Consider the following 23,445-nt stretch of genomic DNA (forward strand, 5'->3'; position numbering starts at 1 on the left):
GCCTATTTAGTAAAAGTGGAGATTTAGAGTAAAAAAGAACTTAAATATTGATTCTCACCCACACTTATATCGCTCCTGAAGATATGGATTTAACCACTGGAGTCTTATTCATTACTTTTACGCTGCCGTCATATGCTTTTTGTACATTCAAAATTTTGGTACCCATTCACTTGCATTGTATGGACCTTCAGAGCTGAGATATTCTTCTAAAAATCTTTGTTTGCATTCTGCATAAGAAAGTCATCCACATCTGGGATGGCACGAGGGTGAGTAAATGATGAGAGAATTTGCATTTTTGGGTGAACTATCCATTTAAAGTGGACATAGCCTTAGTCTTCTAGCAGGAACTAAGAGCAAGTTTCTCGGGTGTCTAGAGATTCTTTAGAGGGTTCTGCTGGTGTGGCACCTGAAGAACACTTAATGGTGTCTCGAGTATCTTTTAACTCTTAACAGTGTAGCGTTCCCAAAGTCATGAAAAACCTAGAAGTTTCAGTGAATTTTTGATGTCCAGGCCTGGAAATGTCATTTATATGACTAAAATCTTCAAGCCATGGATAAGTCTAGTAAATATAATTTTTTTTCTTGTTACACAATGCTCAAATATATTTAATCATTTAGAAATGGCTCTTTGTGAGGGCAATCCCTAAAAATTCTTATTCAGTAATGACAAGACTTGAAAAATCATGGAAATTCATTGGTCAAAAACCTTTGGGTATGTTTGGGTCAGACATGCACAAATCATATTTAAATGAGAATAACATTCGTAAAATATTAATAATTTTTACATCATCTGAGTTTTGGCTTGAAATGAACATAGTATGAGATTATTTTTATAATTAAGTTCACAAAAAATGATGCTCAACCAGTTCATAAACTGATGACGAGTGCGAAAAGAATCATTGGACAGTTACATCACATCTAAAAATTCTTTATTCTTGCAATTCACATTTTTGGTTACGCACTGAATGAAAATACAAGACTGTAAACTGATATACGCATTCTGTCCTAATTCCCATAACAAAAATGTGGATATTGGCATCTTTACAGCTTGGTGTGCCCATTTAATATTTACAAGAACTCCAAGAAGGTAAAATATTCAATATTTTCCCACTTCATTGAGGTAGTTCACTATTTAAGGCTATTGTGGAAGTGATTTCACCAGCAGTAACCCAATAACCAAAGAAAAGCCACAATATCAGCATCTGTATGTACAGAACAACAGTATTAAATACCTCAGATATCTTCCCGTTCAGATACCAATGCTTATATTTCCATATCTTTGCTGATTTGTAAATTGAAGGGAGGATTCATACTTTCCAAAAAGGCAACACAGTCATAATTTTCCTTTAATTCACTCCCACTCACATTAAAATCCATGCCAATAAAGACACTCTAAATTAAGAATGTAAAAAATTACGATTCTGTAAAAAAAGAAGAAAAAAACAAAAAAAACATTCAGTCAACAAATGAGATTCACTAATAATCCTGCCAAATTGTAATGCACTTAAGAGACACATTAAACACAAACAATAGCCACACACAAAGTGGCCAAAGGGGTTCAAACCAGCCACCCCACACTGTCCCTTATCTGTCCTTCTTGTCTTGGCTGAGCCCATTTGTTTCAAGGCCATCCAGGTGGAGATGTTGGGTGCTGTATTTACGGATGAGAGCTCCAGGCAGCAGGGCAACACAGGCAATGAGGACCAATTTCAATACCACACTCCAGGAGAACAAGTCATCCAGAGAGGAGATGTGAGACAGCATTGACCCCGTTTGGACACAGATGAAGTTGTACGGCATTAGGCCTGAGAGCGAAATATAGATGTGTCAAATGAATGGTTAAAATGCTGCTAATATTAAAGTGGACTATTCTCAAAAACTTACGAATGTCTTTTACTCTGATATTTAAAAGGTGAAATTTAATATCTATAACGTAATTTTGTTGGACAAACATATATTCCCGTCTAAAGCCACACACCATTGGTTGAGTAAATGTTGCTGTGTCAGGTTACAGTGCACACTTTTCGGAGGAATCAACCTATGAATGGCTTACTTACAGTTGTCAACAATTAAAACAAAGGAATATTCCAGGTTCAATACAAGTTGAGCTCAATCAACAGCATTTGTGGCATAATGTTGAGGACCAAAAATCGAAGTTACAGTGAGGCACTTACAATGAAAGTGAATGGGGCCAATTTTTGAGGGTTTAAAGGCAGAAATGTGAAGCTTATAATTTTATAAAAGCACTTACATAGTCTTCTGTTAAAATTCATGTATTATTTGAGCTGTTGTTTAAATTGTAATTTTTACAGTAATTTGGGGGTTTTAGGGTTTGCTGACATTGTCATGGCAACAAAGTTGTAAAATGGCTATAACCTTACACAGAAAAGGATAGTAAGTGATTTTATCACACTAAAATCATGTTAACACACATATATTGTTTATGTCTTGTGGCTATAATTTTGAAACAGGGAGTATTTTAACGTTTACAGATTGGCCCCATTCACTTCCTTTGAAAGTGCCTCACTGTAACCCAGATTTTTGCTTTCTTTTTTTTTTTTCTTTATTTTTTTTTTTTTTTAAAAAGGAGGGGAAAGTCAAAATAAATGTTTGTGGTAATCAATATTATGCCACAAATGCTGTCAATTAAGCCTAACTTGTACTGAACCTGGAACATTCCTTTAAACTGGGATAGGAGAAAGTATTTGAACATTAAAAAAGCAATTCACCTTTAATTTTGACATTCAACTGATATTAACTGTGTTTACCGATAAAGACAGCCATGAAGAAGAGGGTGACAGGAATATTCAAGATTGGGGAAGTCATGTTCAGGAACCAGTTTGGACTCATTGGAAAGAATCTCAGAAACAGCAGAAAAAAGAACAAGCTACTTCTGTTTTCCTCGACCTGGAAAAGAGTAACCAAACCAACCAACCACTGTTTCATTGCATGTTGTTGTAGGCAGTTATTCTGAAGGTAAATCAGTAGCAAAACTCAAGAGCTTGTAGATTTGGATTTGAGAACTTGTACAATAAATATTTGTACTTGCAAGTTGAAATTTACACTCACAGCACTGATGTAAAAAATTTGAAGTTGAATGTTGCAATCTGCACTCACAAACAATAATTCACAGCTTGTGTTCTGAATTCACAATTGCAGACAAGTAGTCACAAATGTGTAAAATGACATTCACATAAATACAACTATAGACACAAACTTGTTACACATTGTACATTTTGTATTTTAATTACTTTTCGCAGTACAACAACAAATCGGCACTTACAACTAGTGCCCGACCGATATATCGGTATCTGCGTATATTTTACCGATATGCGGCGATATGAAAAGTTTTTTTTCAGAACATATAATGCAGAAAACAATGCTTTAGAATTAGTGTCATTATGTAGTTTGTCCACAAAGCACGTTCCGTCTCCATTGTTTACAGAGCTGAACTGACGGTGGCTCTGCAGACAGGGCGGAGTTAAACGGTGTCATCACGGTAAGTTGTTAACTAGTCTGTTAAATACATACTGGAAACTTAATAAACAATGACCCCTTCATTTTCCCTTTTCAATATAACGTTAACCTTGTCCCTGACAACCATGTCACTCATGTCCGTTTACTGTTAGCCAGCTGTAGTTTGTCAGTGCAGTCAGTAATGTAGCAAATTGAAAGGTAACATCAGAGCATCTTTTTGCAGTTCAGCAGACAACGGTGCGGTGGTGGATTGTGTCTGATGAGTGTTGATTTCATGCTGTGTTATTACCTAGATGGTGAGACACAATGCTGGAAAGTAAAATAAACAATGTCTGTCTTTTACTCTCCGTGACAACGAGCTTATAGCTAACTAGCTAATCACGTAGCTACTTTCATTGCTTGTCAGCTGAGTGGAAGCTAATGAGTAAACATGTATTCACCAAACTGTTTTGTTCAGGATTCACAGTTTGTTACCCCCTTCAACTGAACAATTCCAGTCATTGCATTTACAAAACGTAATATTTAAAAGTCTGGTTTTCCACCGTTGAAAGTTTCCCCTGAACTTGTATAGCAGAATAAAGTGTAACAACGCTGCCGCTTTTATCTCGACTCGGCAGTATTAATATAGTCAGAATTTGACAGATTCTAAACTGTACTGATGTTTATTTAGCTATTTATTTTAATTTATTCTTTATTTTAATGGTCAGCATTTGACTGATACTAAACTGTACTGATGTTTATTTAGCTATTAATTTTATTTTTATTTATTCTTTATTTAAACGGTCCGCATTTGACTGATACTAAACATACAGTACTGATGTTTATTAAGCTATATTTTTATTTATTATTTATTTTCTCAGTGTTCATTTCTAGAATTTGTTGACAATGTATTATAATAATAATGTCAAATATTCTTTGATAAAAATATTTAAAGAAAGCAGCCTTCTGAGTACCTTTGCACAGTCATATCGGTGCAAAATCAGTGAAAAATCCACATAGAAAAGGTCTGTTTTCATTTCAGCTCAAAAATTAAATATATCGGCCACCATATCGGTAATCTGTGAATTTTCCCTCTCTAAAATCGGTATTGGTCGGGCTCTACTTACAACCTCTCAAATCTGGCACTGCAACTTTAAATCTTCACACCTTGACTTTTGCAACTACTTTTGTGAAAAACCTGTAGCAAAACTCACATGTGCACTTGTAAAATCCTGATGAGAGAGGGCAAGACCAGTAATTGGCAGGGGAGGGGCAATGAAGTCGTTTTATTGGTTGATGCCTAGCCAATGAAATGGTATGTTTTTGTATGCAATGACATCACGCCACGGCGCCAGCCCGCACCTTTTTGTAATGGCAAAGTGAAGATGTTTCTTTACTGAGTAAAACCTAATTATTCATCAACTACTACACTCATGACATTCTATTTCCCCAAGAGGAAAATTCTTCTGGAACTCTATCATTAATAACATAAATTGGAGGAAAGCATGGTTGTTACCTTATAAATATTGCATGACTAATAAGATCAAATAAGTGCATTTTAAAATCTTGCACGAAATTTACCCTTGTAACCTACTTGTATTTAAGTATTCTGATGTAAACAACTCATGTACCTTTTGTGGGAACTGTGAAAGTCTTAATCCATGTTTTACTTTTGTGATCTTGTATCTTTGTAGTTTTTGGCATGATCTGAGTCTCCATTGTTTTTCCAAGTTAAAGTTAAAATATGATTTTTGTGTCAAAGACCTATTTTATTTTGAAAACGAAAACAGATCTCTGGAAAACACTGTGCATTTTTTTTATTCTGGTTGCGAAATTATATATACACAATCAGAAATTTCTTTAAAAATGACCTATTTTTGCAGAATTCATGCTGGAAATCAAGTTCTTAATAAATGTTAGCATGTTAGTTATTTTTATTAGCGATAAAAATGTATTTATTTTCTTGTTATGATGAGATCTTTCCTGCCTCCTGAGTGATGAGAATCTTTTCTTTTTTTACAAGTGATATAAATTATTTTGCTACAAATATGCAAGTCTGCATTGATACTCCTTTATTGCACTTTTTCATTGTAATCTTTTTTTCTTAAAAAAAAAAAAAAAAACGTTTTTTTTGAAAGGGCAAAGCAGAGCCAGTCATCGCAATGGAGGGATCTAACAATCCGAGGGTATGTTTTCTTTTTTTAAATAATTAAATAGTATTTAAAAAAGTTTGGTAAAACTCCCACACTTATCAATACATTTTCCTTCACTGACATACTAACGTATATTATTGAAGAAGACTACTTTCAACTCGACAATGTAAAGTTTTACAGGTAGCCAAGTATTGTACAGGTAGTTGTCCATTAGTGTGATGTCTAAATAACCAACATTCATTATTCTTTTAGCTGAAGCATGTTTACTGACGATGATCAATAATTAAGGGAAACTGTACAGCCAGCTGGTCATATTCTTAAAATAAACCTCATTCAATGTTTTAATAAAAGACCGCTTCGCGTTGGGGCCCCGATCACCTTGTTGTGGTTTATACGTTAGTATATCAGTGAAGGAAAATGTACTGATAAGTGTGGGAGTTTTACAAAACTTTTTTTAATACTATTTAATTAATTATTACAAAAACTTACCCTCGGATTGTTAAAGCCCTCCATTGTGATGACTGGCTCTGCTTTGCCTTAACAAAAAGACGAGAGATTGCGCTGTGGCATGATGTCAACCAATAAAACGACTTCATTGCCCCCTCCCCCGCCAAACACTGGTCTTGCTCTCTCAAATCAGTATTTACAAGTGCACAAGTGAGTTTTGCTACAGGTTACAAGTAGTTGCAAAAGTCAAGGCGTGAAGATTTAAAGTTGCAGTGCCAGATTTGAGAGGTTGTTAGTGCTGATTTGTTGTTGTACTGCGAAAAGGAATTAAAATACAAAAAAGTCACAATGTGTAACAAGTTTGTGTCTATAGTTGTATTTATGTGAATGTAATTTTATACATTTGTGACTACTTGTCTGCAATTGTGAATTCAGAACACAAGCTTTGAATTATTGTCTGTGAGTGCAGATTGCAACATTCAACTTCACATTTTTATTTTACAAGATTTCACATCAGTGCTGTAAGTGTAAGTTTCAGCTTACGAGTACAGATATTTATTGTACAAGTTCTCAAATCCAAATCTGCAAGCTCTCGAGTTACTACTGATTTACCTTCATAGTTATCAATTGTCATAAAAAAAATTAAAAAAAATCAAGCAACTGTTGAAATACTTTGGAAGATACTCCCAACAACATGTACACACCTTCCTCTGCAGTATGGCCACTTTTTCAGGGAAGAGTCTCACAATGTTCTGTTTGCCAAATGCCTGGGACAGGAGGAAACAGAGTGTGGCACCTACTGTGGTGAGGACACAGGCAAGCAGAAGACCATACCATGTCCCAAACAAGGCCCCAGCCAAGATGTTCTGTAAAAAAAAAAAACACGTAAACCATTAGTTCATGTCGTAAGATCAAGGGAAAAAAAATAAAAAAATCATGAAATTGTCATACAGAATGTGTAGATAAGATGATCTTACTAAAAAAGAGGAACCAGGTATGGCAAAAGCCTGTTTGTAGAGGTAGGCACTGCAGAAGAGTAATAGCACATATCCAGTGTGCTCTGTCTTATAATACTGCAACAGCTCTGATATCTCTTTCAGCTCTTCCAGATCTGATGGGAACTTCAACCTGGAACAAAATGAAGCAACATGATATGATGTAAATTGTTAATAGGGTAAAGATCAGTATCATGTGCGACTTCTCATCACTTATATAATGCAAATGAAGCCAATGGCGGTGTGAAAGAACATAAAGGGACATAAACACTAAAACCCTGGTTGGCGATTAAGAAGTACTTATGCGTTATAAACATACATTATGGCAGAATGACGACAACACACAACAGATCTTCCTGCCCAAGGACACATGACAGTTGGAGACAAGGATAAGACAGATAGCATACATTTCGGAAATGCTTATCACTTCTGTTTTTACATTTTGCAAGGTATGTGCAACCCATTTTGAGGATAGATGGAAAACTGGTAAAAAATATAACGAAAGAAAGCGCACAGACAGGCAGACCTGGAGGAAATATCTCTGTGCGGGTTGTCTTCGCCACTGGATTTTTCCGTGTCTTCCTCATGGATATGTTTAAGCAGCTGAGGTCCAGGGGGAAGAAAAGACGACAGTAAATAAAGGTAGAAAGTAGCCGTCACTATTACAGCTATGAGTCCAGCCAGCGAGCGCATGACGGACGAACTAGAGTCCGTAGATAAAGCATGTCCAATTCACTACGGATAACTTCCGGGAGCAAAATTACGAATCCTACGTAAACCCCGATGACGTTGATTGGTAAATATCTTGGTGCGTCAGGTACGTAAGCTACTTAATATTCATGAACCAAAGTGGAATATTCCGTGTTCAATACATGTGCGGTATAATGTGTATTGTATCAATTATAACAAAAAATAATTTCGTCCCTCATTTTCTAAAAAAAAAAAAAAAAAAAAAAAAAACGACGTTACGAGGCATTACATTGTTAAGTTGTAAAACTGGCTATAACTTTACACAGAAAAGGTTTGTAAGTGATTTTATCACACTAAAATCATGTTAACACGCATATTGTTTACGTCTTGTGGTTATACTTTTGAAATAGTGAGTATATTAACATTTACGGATTGCCCTATAAGTGCTTGATAATTGCTTTCATTGTAAGTGCTTCACTGTAACCCAGATTTTTGCTTTTATTTTTTTTTTTTTTTTAAAGAAAAGGAGGGACAAATCAAAATTACTTTTTGCAGTAATCAACATTATGCCACAAATGCTGTCGATTGAACGTAACTTGTATTGAACCCGGAATATTCCTTTAATTCGTTAGTTTACTACCGCCTACTTACTAACGTCTGCCTTCACCAAGTACGTCACGTAATTAATATACATGAGCCAAGCCTTGCCCATAGTAGAATTCGTAAATTTGCTTCCGGAAAATAATGTCTTCCAGCGGTGACCAGCTGGTGTTTTGGAATAACTTTTGCTTTTTGGCAAAGCAATGTTTTTATACTCTCAAACTGAAAATAAGTTTTTATTGAAGACACGTAGGAGAAGCGACGTGTCCTCAGTTAAAGACACATGCTTAAATATTAAACAAATAGTGGGTGTGATTGCATTGACGCACGAAGTTTGCTGGTGACAAGTTTCAAAGTCCTGTAGGTCTTTAAACTCAACCCAACACAACAGCTCAGTTCAGCTCAACACAAGAATGGCACGATATGAACTTGTTAAAAGATCAGTGGCACTGATCACTCTTACCAACCCACCAGTCAATGCCCTAAGGTGAGTGGAATATTTCTTGAAATGTGTCCTTTTTAAAAAGTAATGTATTTGTTGTCGTGTGATTAGTGTTGTTATGATGAAGAAAGAGCAAAGTAAAGCACGGGATCTTGCATCTTGCCTTTTTATATTATAGTGTAATGTAAAGCCTTTGGAATTGTTGTTGTTCTAACTAGGCTAGTTAAAATAACCTCAAATATGAGCGCTGTTGAAGTTCTTTTATGATCTGTGCCAAATAGACAAAGCCAGTATGTGTCATTGAAAAGGCCAGTGCAATGTACAAGTGATTTCAGCATGTCCACCTGCTCTTTCACCAGTTCAGTAGTGCGTCATGGCATCACAGAGACCATTGAGCGTGCCCGGGGTGACCCAAAGGTAACAGCAGTGGTGATCTGTGGAGAGAATGGAAAATTCTGTGGAGGTTAGATTATAAAAGACAAACTACCAGTTACAAAAACATTAGCTGCTCAAAGCTGCTCAGATCTTAAAAAAGCAATATCTTACTATATATACATACATATATATATAAACAGCTCATTATTTGGCATAAACCTGGCAAAATAATGTTGTGCACATGAATTTAAAAGACCATCTAATATCTGATGATGATACATTCTTCCCCAGGTGCCGACATCCGTGAATTTGCTGGACCTATGAGAGGACCACCACTAGTACCAATGTTAGATGTCATAGAGGCAGTAGAGAAGCCTGTGGTTGCTGCCATAGAGGGGGTGGCACTAGGTGGAGGTTGCGAATTAGCACTAGCCTGTCACTACCGTATTGCACATTCAAAGGTAAACCATTTTTATTTTGCCATATATTCTTTTGAAAATGCACTTGCTATAATATTGTGCAATACTGTCAAGTGCTGATATGAAGTCTCCAGTTAATTGCTTGATCTTCGATATCAAGGTTTAGCAGAGTAGGGCAAGGTTGCTGTTTTGTGGTCGATGCACTGGCTATGTATTCTGTTTTCCAGGCACATGTTGGACTTCCAGAGGTGACTTTGGGTCTTTTGCCAGCTGCTGGGGGAACACAGCGTCTTCCCAGACTCATTGGCATTCCTGCTGCCCTAGACCTGATCACCACTGGTAAATCATCCACTTAAACCCACTGACACACCCACAAAAAACATTAACAGAAATGGAGTATTCCACTGGTTTTTAGATGTGATCTTCACTCATTTAAGGTGCTGAAAGTGATTTCAGTGATTTGCTAACCTTTGCAATTTTGTAACTTCAACCACACGGTCTCTCTCCAAAACCCCGCCTTCAAAAGACATGGCAGCAAACCCACACATGCAAAATTATTCACTGGCAGAGAGACCTGTCACAGAGACGTGTGATTTGTTTTTTTTTTTTTTTTTTTTTTTTTTCAGTGATATCTGTTGGTTAGTAGGGAATTTTTGTGCATGATATTAAAAAAAAATCACTTACAGTACCTTTAATGTGTGAAGTGATTTCCACATCGGATATTTCCAAAGTGCACAAAGACTTGAAAATATAAATAGCTTCAATAATTTTTTAACTTCAAAAGAGCTATAATGAATCTTATCTGATCATCCAAAATAAATTATGATTAATAATAATACAAAATAAATAAAACTGTCATGTGTTCCCCACAAGGTGTCAGCATTGTAAATAGTTTCTGATTGATAGCCTTAGGGCTGAAAAAATGAGCAATTAGATTTCAGTTGTTATATGATTGTAATGGAATTTTGCTCACCCATTGTCGTAACACATTAAGGAGAAAAATAATTAAACAAAGCACCCCACATAAATCAGTTTCTATAGAATCTTGATTTACCTTCAATAGAATCAATTATTTCTTTCATGTTGCAGGCCGCCATGTCTCTGCCCAGGAAGCCCTGAAGCTGGGCATCGTTGACCAGGTCACAGAGCAGAATGCTTGTGAGGTGGCTGTGGAGTTTGCCCTAAGAGCTGTAGGTATGTCATGGGCATGCTAAGAAGAAATCCTGATAATAAAAGATGGAACAGTAAAGTGAAATAGTCTTTGGCATGCCTTCAGCGTCAGGGGACGTACAAGATAAATCCTTTGTCACAGCAAATGCAATTAATGTTTCATATCCTTGTCATCGAGTTTCAGAGTTGCTCAGATTTTGATCTATTTTTCAAGAAGAAAAAAAGGGACAAACATCGTTTGAATGTTAAATGTGACCCCCTCAGTGCATTGAAGAATGATTTCAGCATATTAAAATGTATATGGATAATTTTTCGTAATAACAGTCAACTTTTGGAGTATTAGTGTTCTTTTATTCCCTTTCATGGTAAGATTGGCTTCATGTTACCTCAAACTGATTCAGATACAAAACGCTTATGGCTGTTTTTAGGGACACTGGCTCTTCGTGTGTCAAGTGGAGTCAAAAATCTTTGTTTATATTGTCACTTGGAGAGTGTTGAATTAAATGAAAAGTGATTGGAGACTCTCTGCAGCTTCTGGAAAATGAAGGCCAATTATTTACCTTCTGCTTGACCTTCAGTTCCTACAGTAAGGAAAAACCATATGAGAGCAAGTAAACCATAGAAAGGATTGCTGGACTGTTAAATGATTGAGGATTTCTAGGTCTACAGTAAGTGCAACTGCTCATTAAACTCTACTCTGTGCAGAGGAAGGAGACTTTGCTGAGAGAGAAACAGATCAGAATAGTGATAGCAGAAGAAACACTGACACAAGTCCAAAATTCTTGCTGAGATTGAAGGAGCCGGATCCTTTGTGTATAATGTGAATGTTGTGAGTGACACTCTTACAGAGAGGTCAGGGTTCATCTAGAGTCAGGATAAGCTTTAGTGGGAGATTAAAGATTGGACACACGACTAATGCTCTCACTGTAATCACACGCTGAGCAAAGATCAGCCTGGCCAAATCCTGAAATCCAAAGTGAATGCATTTATATTAATGACATGCGTTAGCGCGTTAATTTAGAAAGCTGTAATATGTGTACATACATATATGTCTTATATATATATATATATATATAGATATACACACACACACACTTGTGGCCAGAAGTTTGGAATAATGTACAGATTTTACTCTCATGGAAAGAAATTGGTACTTTTATTCACCAAAGTGGCATTCAACTGATCACAATGTATAGTCAGGACATTAATAACGTTAAAATTACTATTACAATTAGAATTTTTTTTTTTCAGAACTTATTAAACTACTTCAAAGAGTTCTCATCAAAAAATCCTCCACGTGCAGCAATGACAGCTTTGCGAATCCTTGGCATTCTAGCTGTCGGTTTGTCCAGAAACTCAGGTGACAGTTCACCCCACACTTCCTGTAGCACATGCCATAGATGTGGCTGTCTTGTCGGGCACTTCTCACGCACCTTACAGTCTAGCTGATCCCACTAATGCTCAATGGGGTTAAGATCCATAACACTCTTTTCCAATTACAGTTGTGCTCTAAATTTTGCATACCCTTGGAGAACTGGTAATATATGTACCATTTTTAAAGAAAACACGAGTGAGCAGGCAAAACACATTTCTTTTATTTCTTATGGGATTCATATTCAACTGTAGGTTATAACAGAATGGCACAATCATAAAACTAAACATGGCAACAAAGAAAAAAATGAAATGACCCCTGTTCAAAAGTCTGCATACCCTTAGTTCTTAATACTGTGTATTGCCCCCTTTAGCATCAATGACAGCATGCAGTCTTTTGTAATAGTTGTCTATGAAGCCCCAAATTCTTGCAGGTGGTATAGCTGCCCATTCATCTCGGCAAAATGCCTCTAGGTCATGCAAAGTCTTTGGTCGTCTTGCATGAACCCCACGTTTGAGATCTCCCCAGAGTGGCTCGGTGATATTAAGGTCAGGAGACTGTGATGGCCACTCCAGAACCTTCACCTTTTTCTGCTATAACCACTGAACGGTCAACTTGGCCTTGGGCTTAGGGTAATTGTCGTTCTGGAAAGTCCAAGTACGTCCCTTGCGCAGCTTTCGTGCAGAAGAATGCAAATCGTCTGCCAGTATTTTCTGATAACATGCTGCATTCATCTTGCCATCAATTGTCACAAGATTCCCCATGCCTTTAGAGCTCACACACACCCCCAAAACATCAGTGAGCCACCACCATGCTTCACAGTGGGGATGGTATTCTTTTCACTATAGGCCATGTTGACCCGTCTCCAAACATAGCGCTTATGGTTGTGACCATAAAGCTCTATTTTGGTCTCATCACTCCAAATTACAGTGTGCCATAAGCTGTGAGGTGTGTCAAGATGTTGTCGGGCATATTGTAACCAGGCTTTTTTGTGGCATTGGCGCAGTAAAGGCTTCTTTCTGGCAACTCAACCATGCAGCTCATTTTTGTTCAAGTATTGTCATATTGTGCTCCTTGAAACAACCACACCGTCTTTTTCCAGAGCAGCCTGTATTTCTCCCGAGGTTACCTGTGGATTTTTCTTTGTATCCCGAACAATTCTTCTGGCAGTTGTGGCTGAAATCTTTCTTGGTCTACCTGACCTTGGCTTGGTATCAAGAGATCCCCGAATTTTCTACTTCTTAATAAGTGATTGAACAGTACTGGCTGGCATTTTCAAGGCTTTGGATATCTTTTTATATCCTTTTCCATCTTTATAAAGTTCCATTACCTTGTTACGCAGGTCTTTTGACAGTTCTTTTCTGCTCCCCATGGCTCAGTATCTAGCCTGCTCAGTGCATCCACGTGAGAGCTAACAAACTCATTGGCTATTTATACACAGACACTAATTGCAATTTAAAAAGCCACAGGTGTGGGAAATTAACCTTTAATTGCCATTTAAACCTGTGTGTTTCACCTTGTGTGTCAGTAACAAGGCCAAACATTCAAGGGTATGTAAACTTTTGATCAAGGCCATTTGGGTGATTTCTGTTATCATTATGATTTAAAAAGGAGCCAAACAACTATGTGATAATAAATGGCTTCATATGATCACTATCCTTAAATAAAAGACAGGTTTTTTTTTTGCATGATCAGTCATATTTTCAAAATCAATGCCAAAATTTCATAATTTCTGCCAGGGTATGCAAAATTTTGAGCACAACTCTATCTGTTGTTCAATATCTGTGTTTCTTTGCCCACTCTAACCTTTCCTTTTTGTTTTTCTGTTTCAAAAGTGGCTTTCTCTTTGCAATTCTTCCCATAAGGCCTGCACCCCTGAGTCTTCTCTTTACTGTTGTACATGAAACTGGTGTTGAGTGGGTAGAATTCAATGAAGCTTTCAGCTGAGGAAATGTGAGGCGTCTATTTCTCAAACTATAGACTCTGATGTACTTATCGTCTTGTTTAGTTGTACATGTGGCCTTCCACATCTCTTTCTGTCCTTGTTAGAGCCAGCTGTCCTTTGTCTTTGAAGACTGTAGTGTACACCTTTCTATGAAATCTTCAGTTTTTTTGGCAATTTCAAGCATTGTATAGCCTTCATTCCTCAAAACAATCATTGACTGATGAGAAAGCTGTTTCTTTTTTGCCATTTTTGACCTAATATTGACCTTAAGACATGCTAGTCTATTGCATACTGTGGCAACTCAAAAACAAACACAAAGACAATATTAAGCTTCATTTAACAAACCAAATAGCTTTCAACTGTGTTTGATATAATGGCAAGGGATTTTCTAGTACTAAATTAGCATTTTAGCATGATTACTCCAGGATAAGGTGTTGGAGTGATGGCTGATGGGGCCTGTCTAGATTTGATCAAAAATGACTTTTTTCAAATAGTGTTGGTGCTGTTTTTTACATCAGTAATGTCCTGACTATACTTTGTGATCAGTTGAATGCCACTTTGGTGTATTAAAGTACCATTTTCCTTCCGAAACAGCAAAATCTGTACATTATTCCAAACTTTAGGTTTTAACCACCTGCCTAATATTGTGTTGATCCCCCTCGTGCCACCAAAACAGTGGCAACCCAAATTGTACAGAGCGGTTATCTGTGTTACCGTAAACTTTGTCAGTTCGAACCAGACTGGCCATTCTCTGTTGACCTCTCTCATCAACAAGGCATTTCCGTCCACAGAAGTGCCTCTCACTGGATGTTTTTTGTTTCTGGCACCATTCAGAGTAAATTCTAGAGACTGTTGTGTGTGAAAATCCCAGGAGATCAGCAGTTACAGAAATACTCAAACCAGCCCGTTTGGCACCAACAATCATGCCACGGTCCAAATCACTGAGATCACATTTTTTCCCCATTCTGATGGTTGATGTGAACATTAACTGAAGCTCCTGACCCGTATCTGCATGATTTTATGCACTACACTGCTACCACATGATTGGCTGATTAGATAATTTCATGGGTGATTGTTGGTGCCAGGCGGGCTGGTTTGAGTATTTCTGTCACTGCTGATCTCCTGGGATTTTCATGCACAACAGTTTCTAGAATTTACCCCGAACGGTGCCAAAAACAAAAAACATCCATTGAGCGGCAGTTCTGTGGATGGAAATGCCTTGTTGATGAGAGAGATCAACAGAGAATGGCCAGTCTGGTTCAAACTGACAAAGTCTATGGTAACTCAAATAACCACTCTGTACAATTGTGGTGAGAAGAATAACAACAATGAATGCTACTCTGAGATGCGGTTGGCGCTGTTTTGGCAGCACGAGAGGGACCTACACAATATTAGGCAGGTGGTTTCAATGTTGTGGCTGTTCGGTGTGTTTATGTTTATATATATATATATATATATATATATATATATATATATATATATATATATATATACACACACACACACACACACACACACACACACACACACACACACACACACACACAGTTGAAGTCAGAAGTTTACATACACCTTAGCCAAATACATTTAAACTCAGTTTTTCACAATTCCTGACATTTAATCATACAAAACTTTCCCTGTCTTAGGTCAGTTAGGATCACTACTTTATTTTAAGAATGTGAAATGTCAGAATAATAGTAGATAGAATGATTTATTTCAGCTTTTATTTCTTTCATCACATTCCCAGTGGGTCAGAAGTTTACATACGTACCTCCTATCAGAAGCTAATTGTCTAAAGGCTTGACATCATTTTCTGGAATTTTCCAAGCTGCTAAAGGCACAATTAACTTAGTGTATGTAAACTTCTGACCCACTGGAATTGTGATATAGTCAATTAAAAGTGAAACAATCTGCCTGTAAACAATTGTTGGAAAAATGACTTGTGTCATGCACAAAGCTGATGTCCTAAACAACTTGCCAAAACTATTGTTTGCTAATATTCAATATGTGGAGTGGTTAAAAAAGGAGGTTTAATGACTTCAGCCTAAGTGTATGTAAACTCCTGACTTCAACTGCATAAATATATAATCATATTAGCCAAATTTCTGGTTAAGAACTACACTACCCACAATCCTGAAGAGATATCTACCAATCACAGAAGTCACTGTGACTGAATATGGACATGGAATTTGTTGCTCAGTAGTGACCTCCCAATCCCATAAAGCATTGTGAATGAGACAAACAAGTTAAATGGTCTCGTTAATTTGCCTTTGGCTTTTATTTGTTTGTTGTATTTATGTATTCATTTACTTAATTTGCTGAAGAGCATGTAAAAAGTAATCTATAGTAATAACTCTATACTCTTTCTATGGAAGGCTGTCTCAGCTAAAGAGATATTTCTTGTTTCCCAGTTGCTGAAACATCTGCCACATGCACCTATCAGGATCTAACCTAGCCCTATACTTCCAATAAATCACAGCACAATCATTCAAGTCCCGCCCACAGCATCACAGATTAACCACAGATACATCTGTATATTAGCACAGCACACTAGACATCAAGTAAGAGTGTCAGAAGAGACTCTCTTAAGGTTTCATTATGCTTTTATGTGTTACTTAGAATATGTATTACTCAGGGCAATTTTACAATACAAATTACCACCATGGTAATTCACACGTGATCACAGTTTTGTGAAAAGTGATTTGCGATATTTGCGGAATAAACATTGATTTAAAAAAAACAAAACAAAACAAACAACATTCTATCCGTATACTTTCTATCAGTTGCTCAAAAAAGAATCGTGCAGAAAACAGATAGAAAAGTCAGTTTCTGGTTGTGCTGGCCCTTTAAGGCTCATTAAATTGACCCAGATTCCAGAGAGAAAGATGAATCTAATGCAGTTAGAAGCTAGAGTGAATCAAGTTTTGCCCTGTGTAATCCTTTTAGTGAGGCAGGAAGTCAAAACCTGGAACCTCTGATAAATTCAGAAAAATTTAATTTTTGATAGGCTGTTTTTTGAGTGATTGAGTAAATTTGTGTGTTGGTTGGTTTGTTTTGCGTGGATTTCTTTGTGCATGGGAGTAATTATAAATGATATGCCAGAGATGTGGACAACATATTTTAATAAGTAATATGGGTTACCAAGGATTTTGGATGATTGGTAAATACTAAAACTCTATTGACTGTTCCATTCTTGTATATTTTTTTCTGCAACAAAGTGAAATGATTCAGAATAATTGTCATGTTTGAAATAAAATGTATGTAACTTTTCTTAAATATACCAGTTTACTTAAATCTGTCAGTCAAATCAAGATTAATATTGGTTACTGAAAAGCGTCAATACCGTACACTCAGCATTACCTCGGTGTTTGTTCATTACAATAATTTAGAATTAATTTAGAAATTTTGGTTAGTTTTTAACATCATATCTTTTTGGATCTTTGATTCTTTTACAGCCACAGCATTGTCTTCTCGAAGACTGAGTATGCGTACCACACCCAGCCTTCCAAATCTGGATGCCCTCTTTGAAGCAGTCACCATGCAGGTTCAAAAGAAGGCTCGAGGAGTTATGGCCCCTTTGGCTTGTATTCAGGCTGTGCGAGCAGCTGCTACCATGCCTTACAGCCAGGGAATGAAACGGGAGAGTGAATTGATGGCCACTCTCTTTAACTCCGGCCAGGCCCGGGCTCTTCAGTACTGCTTCTTCGCTCAGAGGACGACAGGGAAATGGACTCTACCCAGTGGTGCACAATGGAACAACAGCAAACCCAGAGATATCAGGAGCATAGCTGTAATAGGTACCAAAAGAGAATATTGTATGTCTTTATGAACTTGAAAGAAAGAAAAGCAAAAACAAATAAACTCAGCTTTTCCTTGAAAATTTTACATAAAATATTAATAATTTAATGAAAACACTGCTCATTGGCTGTTTGGAATAGCATACTACCATACTACTTTAACAATTGCTGCAGTACATAGTATGTACACTCACTGAGAAGTTAATTAGGAACACTATGGTCCTAATAATGTCCCCAATGTGGTCTTCTGCTGTTGTAGCCCATCTGCTGCAAGGTTTGGTGTGTTGTGCATTCTGAGATGCTATTCTGCTCACTACAATTGTACAGAGTGGTTATCTGAGTTACTGTAGTCTTTCTGTCAGCTCGAAACAGTCTGGCCATTCTCTATTGACCTCTTTCATCAAAAAGGTGTTTCCGTCCGCATAACTACCGCTCACTGGATGTTTTTTGTTTTTGGCATCATCCTGAGTAAACTTTAGAGACTGTTGTACATGAAAATCCCAGGAGATCAGCAGTTACAAAAAATTCTCAAACCAGCCATCTGGCACCAACAATCATACCACGGTCAAAATCACAGAGATCCCATTTTTTCCCCATTCTGATGGTTGATTTGAACATTAACTGAAGCTTCTGACCCGTATCTGCATGATTTTATGCATTGCACTGCTGCCACATGATTGGCTGATTAGATAATCACATGAATAATAGGTGTACAGGTGTTCCTAATAAAGTGCTCAGTGAGTACATACTGTGCCCATTATGCAAATTTTATTTATGTATAGAACACCCAGATGACCTAATATATTTGCGAAAATGAGCAGTATACAAAACAGCGTACTGCATGAAATACTGTTCCACAATACAGTGCTCTCAACTTGATCTTTCATTTGTTGTGTGATGGATTTTTAGCATTTATTTCTTGACTCATAATTTAATCATACTGCCAAATGTTAAGAGAGTTCATACAAAATTTGGATTCAAAATGCAAAATCTATTGTTATAATTTTTCTGAAAATAACTGGACACAAGTAACTCAATTTAAAATCTAATGTGATGACGTTGTATGATAATAATGTATTTACAATGTACATACTATGGTTTGAAAGGTTTATTTGGAATAATGCCTGTTTCTCTGTATACTAAGCAGTATTCATTAAAGGAATGTTCCAAGTTCAATAAAAGTTGAGCTCTATCCACAGAATTTGTGGCATAATGTTGATAACTGCAGTAAATCGTTTGAACTCGTCCCTCATTAATTTATAAAGCAAGTAAATTGCGAATACAGTAATGCACAAACAATGGAGGCGAATAGGGCCAGTCCATAAATGTAAAAATACTAATTGATTTCAAAATATTGCAACAATATGTAAATATTATTCGTGGTAACAGGATTTTAGTGTGATTAAAATCACTTACTAACATTATCTGTATAAAGTTATATCCAATATTCAGTGTCCATGAAGATATAACACAGGTAGATCCTGGAATCAATGTTAACATACTAAAATCATGTAGAACAAAGATTTTATCACACAATTATAATATTTTAATGTTTGTGGACTGGCTCCATCCAGTAAGCGTCTTACTGTAACCACAATTTTTTATTTTTTTAATAAACAAGGGCTGAGTCTAAATTATTTTTTGCAGTAATTAACATTATGCCACAAATTCTGTCGATTGAGCTTAACTTGTACTGAACCTGGAACATTCCTTAAAGTAGTAAACCAGTATTCTATAACGAACATTGATACGCCATAGGCTTCTGTACAATATAATCATGATGGACAGATTTATGGATACTTTTAGGTTGTTGACTGAGTTGGTTTTGTTTAAAACATGTTTGCTCGAAATTTCTAACAAGCAGAAATGTTCTCTTACTATCATAGTAGAAGGAATATGGCACCTCAGTGTGTAACTGTTCATGCATAGAAATCTGGCAAAGTTCCATTACCAGCTCCCAATTAACAAGTCTAATTGTACCTGTGTTGTGGTGCTTTTGTTTTTGTATTTATGCAGTATTGACTTTTTATTAATCGTCGTCCTAGGTCTGGGCACAATGGGAAGGGGCATTGCTGTATCTCTTGCCCGTGTGGGAATTTCTGTCATTGCTGTAGAGACAGAGAAGAAACTCTTGGAGACTGGCAGGCAGATGGTCGTTGGCATGCTGGAGAGAGATGCAAAAAGACGGGGAGTGACTGCCTCCCTTAACCTTCTCAAATTCACCCTTAGCTTACAGGACCTGAAGGATGTGGATCTTGTTATCGAAGCGGTCTTTGAAGATATGAAACTTAAGGAAAGCATTTTCAAAGAATTGTCCAAGGTGTGTAGACCAGGCACTTTGCTCTGCACCAACACCTCTGGACTAGATGTGGATGCATTGGCCGGTGTAACAGACAGACCACACCTGGTTGCTGGGATGCACTTCTTTTCACCTGCACATGTCATGAAGCTGCTGGAAGTTGTCTGTGGCCCTCGTTCCTCAAGTGAAACCATTGCTACGGTGATGAGCCTTGGCAAGAGGATAGGAAAGGTGAGTGTTGCTGTTGGAAACTGCCCTGGCTTCGTTGGAAACCGCATGCTAAAGCCTTACCTGGATCAAGCCAGCTTCCTGCTGGAAGAGGGGGCCACGCCTGAACAAGTGGACAAGGCCCTGGAAGAATTTGGTTTCGCCATGGGTTGCTTCAGGATGTCTGACCTTGCAGGCCTTGATGTTGGGTGGAGAGTTCGGAAGGAATCTGGATTGACGGGACCTGATGTTGACCGAAATTATCCCCCACGTAGGCGTCATGGGCATAGGTACTGCCCTATTCCAGACATGATTTGTGAGCAAGGCAGGATGGGCCAGAAGACAGGCCGTGGCTGGTACATGTATGACAAACCTGGTAGTACGGATGCAAAACCTGACCCACTCATCCAGAGCCTTCTTGAGGTGTACAGAAGCAGGTACGGCATCCAACCGCGCAATATCTCAAGTCAGGAAATAATTGAGCGATGCCTTTTTGCCCTGGCCAATGAGGGCTTCCGTATCCTGGAGGATGGCATAGCTGCTCGACCTGAGGATATTGATGTCATCTATCTGTTTGGTTATGGCTTTCCGAGGCACAGAGGTGGGCCCATGTTCAATGCCAGCATGGTGGGCCTGCAAAGAGTGCTGGAGAGGTTGGAGCATTACCAACAAACCCATCCCGATGTGCCTCATTTGGAGCCCAGTCCCCTCCTGAAAAAACTTGTGGCTTGTGGCAGTCCTCCTATCCAAAAATGGGGAGAGCATATCAAGAAAATGTACAGCCATCTCTGAAAGGTCCATTCATATAAACTTGCAGTTATTGAGTTTGATAAAACTATTAAAGAATGTTAATAAAGAATTTACCTTTTGAACTCTTTGCGCTGTCTCATATTGATTCTCATTTATGTCTGACTGAATAGGTTTGAATGTCCTGTGAAGTGTTTATAGCATTTCTTCGAAGCAAATGTCGACAGTTTTGAATAAGAGAACAGTATTCGTTGCTTCTCTTGAGTAGTATTGTTACTAATTACCTAATTTTATTTTGCACAGCTCTGGTCTTAATGGATTGGTGTTTTATTCACCCTGCTGTCAAAAATAATTAACGAAGTGCCCTTTAATCTTAAAAAGGAGATTCTTGGAGGAGAGAGAGAGAGATGCTTGCAGCTGCTCATACTGGTTCTGTAGGACTAATAAGACTTTGAACTTGAAATCGTTGTGGTCTACAAATTTTGTTGTTTGTTTTTCCAGTTTGTAACTAAGCTGTTAATGATGTACTACTTTTTTTATTTTTTATTTATTTTTTTATTTGCATTATAAAAGAAATTGGAAATTACTAACTATTTGTGTATTTAGTTTAATGACTTTATTTATATACATTCAGTTTGCGGAATTAGGTTTTGACTATCTAGGTGGAATAGCTGGTGTCTAAGGTATAGTGTGCATGATGTGATTTGTTCTTTGCTGCAAGGCATCAGTTAATTGATGTTGCTTCTATGCTGCAACACAAATATGTTTGAGGCTCTTCAATTAAATGCAACTAAACCACTGTGTTCATCCCTTTGAACTGTGTCCAAGGAAGGAGAGGAAATCAAGCCATGAAGACCAAACTGTTCCTTTGGACCATTTACACTATACTTTCTTTTAGTATCCAAAGAATTCCTCAAGCTGTACTCAGGTCCACAAATCCTCAACAGCATGGAGAAACACTCCTAGAGCCATTTATAACCTCATCAAGTTTTGAAGTTGATTGTTTATCAAGATTCAGCAATTCATTTTTGTTTATTACAGTGGATATTTGTTTTTGAGAGTTATGTTTTGAAAGTGTTTACACTCTTCAGGAAATCAACCTATAAATAGCTTACTTATAATTGACTCTGCACATTAAACTGAGTGCTCGTGTATGAAGCCAAATCTTTAGAGGTGTGGGGTGTGGCCAATATGTATAATTGTGTAGAATAATAGGCTATCAGTTTGAATTTCCATATTAATGGACAAAGGAATAATGAAAACTTGCTTTTATATTAATACAATTAAAATAATAATAATAATAATAATAATAAAATCATAAAATCTTACATTTTGCAGAATAATAGGATTTATAAATGAATGAAAAAATAATGATAAAATATGAATATAATAATGTTTGAAATAATGATATTTTAAAAATCTTTCATTACGCACTCATACACCGATCAGCCACAAAATTAAAACCACCTGCCTAATATTGTGTAGGTACCCCTTGTGCTGCCAAAACAGCACCAACCTGCAACTCAGAATAGAATTCTGACGCGCTATTCTTCTCACCACAGTCGTAAAGAACGTTTATCTGAGTTACCATAGACTTTGTCAGTTCGAACCAGTCTGGCCATTCTCTGTTGACCTCTCTCATCAACAAGGCATTTCCGTCCGCATAAGTGCCGCTCACTGGATGTTTTTTGCTTTTGGCACCATTCTGAGTAATTTCTAGAGACTGTTGTGTGTGAAAATCCCAGGACATCAGCAGTTACAGAAATACTCAAACCAGCCCGTCTGGCACCAACAATCATGCCACGGTGCAAATCACTGAGATCAGTGAACATTAACTGAAGCGCCTGACCCGTATCTGCATGATATTATACACTGCACTGCTGTCACATGATTGGCTGATTAGATAATCGCATGGATGATTGTTGGTGCCAGATGGGCTGGTTTGAGTATTTCTGTCACTGCTGATCTCCTGGGATTTTCACAAACAACAGTCTCTAGAGTTTAGTCAGAATGGTGCCAAAAACAAAAAACATCCAGTGAGCGGCAGTTCTGTGGACGGAAATGCTTTGTTGATGAGAGAGGTCAACAGGGAATGGCCAGACTGGTTTGAACTGACAAAGTCTACGGTAACTCTGATAAACGTACTGTACAATTGTGGTGAGAAGAATAGCATCTCTGAATGCTATTCTGAGATGCGGGTTGGTGATGTTTTGGTGGCATGAGGGGGACCTACACAATATTAGGCAGGTGGTTTTAATGTTGTGGTTGATCGGCGTATGCACAAAACGTTTATGTAAATAATTGCAAAACCCTTTCGTGCTGTTCTCAGAG

The 23,445-nt window shown here is 37.4% G+C and overlaps 2 protein-coding genes across 5 annotated transcripts; one reads left to right on the plus strand and one right to left on the minus strand.

Moving 5' to 3' along the window:
- Positions 1-912: 912 nt before the first annotated feature.
- Positions 913-7,817, minus strand: tmem41aa (transmembrane protein 41aa). Its single transcript, XM_051708862.1, has 5 exons — positions 7,578-7,817; positions 7,034-7,184; positions 6,761-6,922; positions 2,769-2,907; positions 913-1,805 (listed from the first exon to the last, which is right to left on the minus strand). The coding sequence occupies exons 1-5, from the start codon at positions 7,742-7,744 to the stop codon at positions 1,585-1,587; spliced, it is 840 nt and encodes a 279-aa protein (XP_051564822.1). The 5' UTR covers positions 7,745-7,817; the 3' UTR covers positions 913-1,584.
- Positions 7,818-8,465: 648 nt separating this feature from the next.
- Positions 8,466-21,244, plus strand: ehhadh (enoyl-CoA, hydratase/3-hydroxyacyl CoA dehydrogenase). 4 transcript variants are annotated; one of them, XM_051708824.1, is made up of 7 exons: positions 8,466-8,828; positions 9,143-9,246; positions 9,450-9,619; positions 9,805-9,916; positions 10,667-10,771; positions 17,520-17,861; positions 19,907-21,244. In XM_051708824.1, the coding sequence occupies exons 1-7, from the start codon at positions 8,755-8,757 to the stop codon at positions 21,157-21,159; spliced, it is 2,160 nt and encodes a 719-aa protein (XP_051564784.1). In that variant the 5' UTR covers positions 8,466-8,754; the 3' UTR covers positions 21,160-21,244. The 4 variants fall into 4 exon arrangements, with proteins under 4 accessions (XP_051564784.1, XP_051564785.1, XP_051564787.1 ...); XM_051708825.1 differs by having other exon boundaries at positions 9,148-9,246; XM_051708827.1 differs by having other exon boundaries at positions 9,148-9,200.
- The last annotated feature ends 2,201 nt before the right edge of the window (positions 21,245-23,445 follow it).

Source organism: Myxocyprinus asiaticus, chromosome 10 (assembly GCF_019703515.2).
Source record: "Myxocyprinus asiaticus isolate MX2 ecotype Aquarium Trade chromosome 10, UBuf_Myxa_2, whole genome shotgun sequence".
NCBI classification, from domain to species: domain Eukaryota; kingdom Metazoa; phylum Chordata; class Actinopteri; order Cypriniformes; family Catostomidae; genus Myxocyprinus; species Myxocyprinus asiaticus.

Bases quoted from the DNA above. Each gene is read 5' to 3' on its own strand.
- tmem41aa (XM_051708862.1), bottom strand. From the start codon at position 7,744: ATGCGCTCGCTGGCTGGACTCATAGCTGTAATAGTGACGGCTACTTTC. The intron at 6,923-7,033 runs GTAAGATCATCT...TTTTTTTTACAG, and splicing joins TACCTGGTTCCTCTTTTTTA to AACATCTTGGCTGGGGCCTT. The intron at 2,908-6,760 runs GTGTGTACATGT...ACTCTTTTCCAG, and splicing joins TGGCCATACTGCAGAGGAAG to GTCGAGGAAAACAGAAGTAG.
- ehhadh (XM_051708824.1), top strand. From the start codon at position 8,755: ATGGCACGATATGAACTTGTTAAAAGATCAGTGGCACTGATCACTCTT. The intron at 9,620-9,804 runs GTAAACCATTTT...TCTGTTTTCCAG, and splicing joins ACCGTATTGCACATTCAAAG to GCACATGTTGGACTTCCAGA. The intron at 10,772-17,519 runs GTATGTCATGGG...ATTCTTTTACAG, and splicing joins GTTTGCCCTAAGAGCTGTAG to CCACAGCATTGTCTTCTCGA.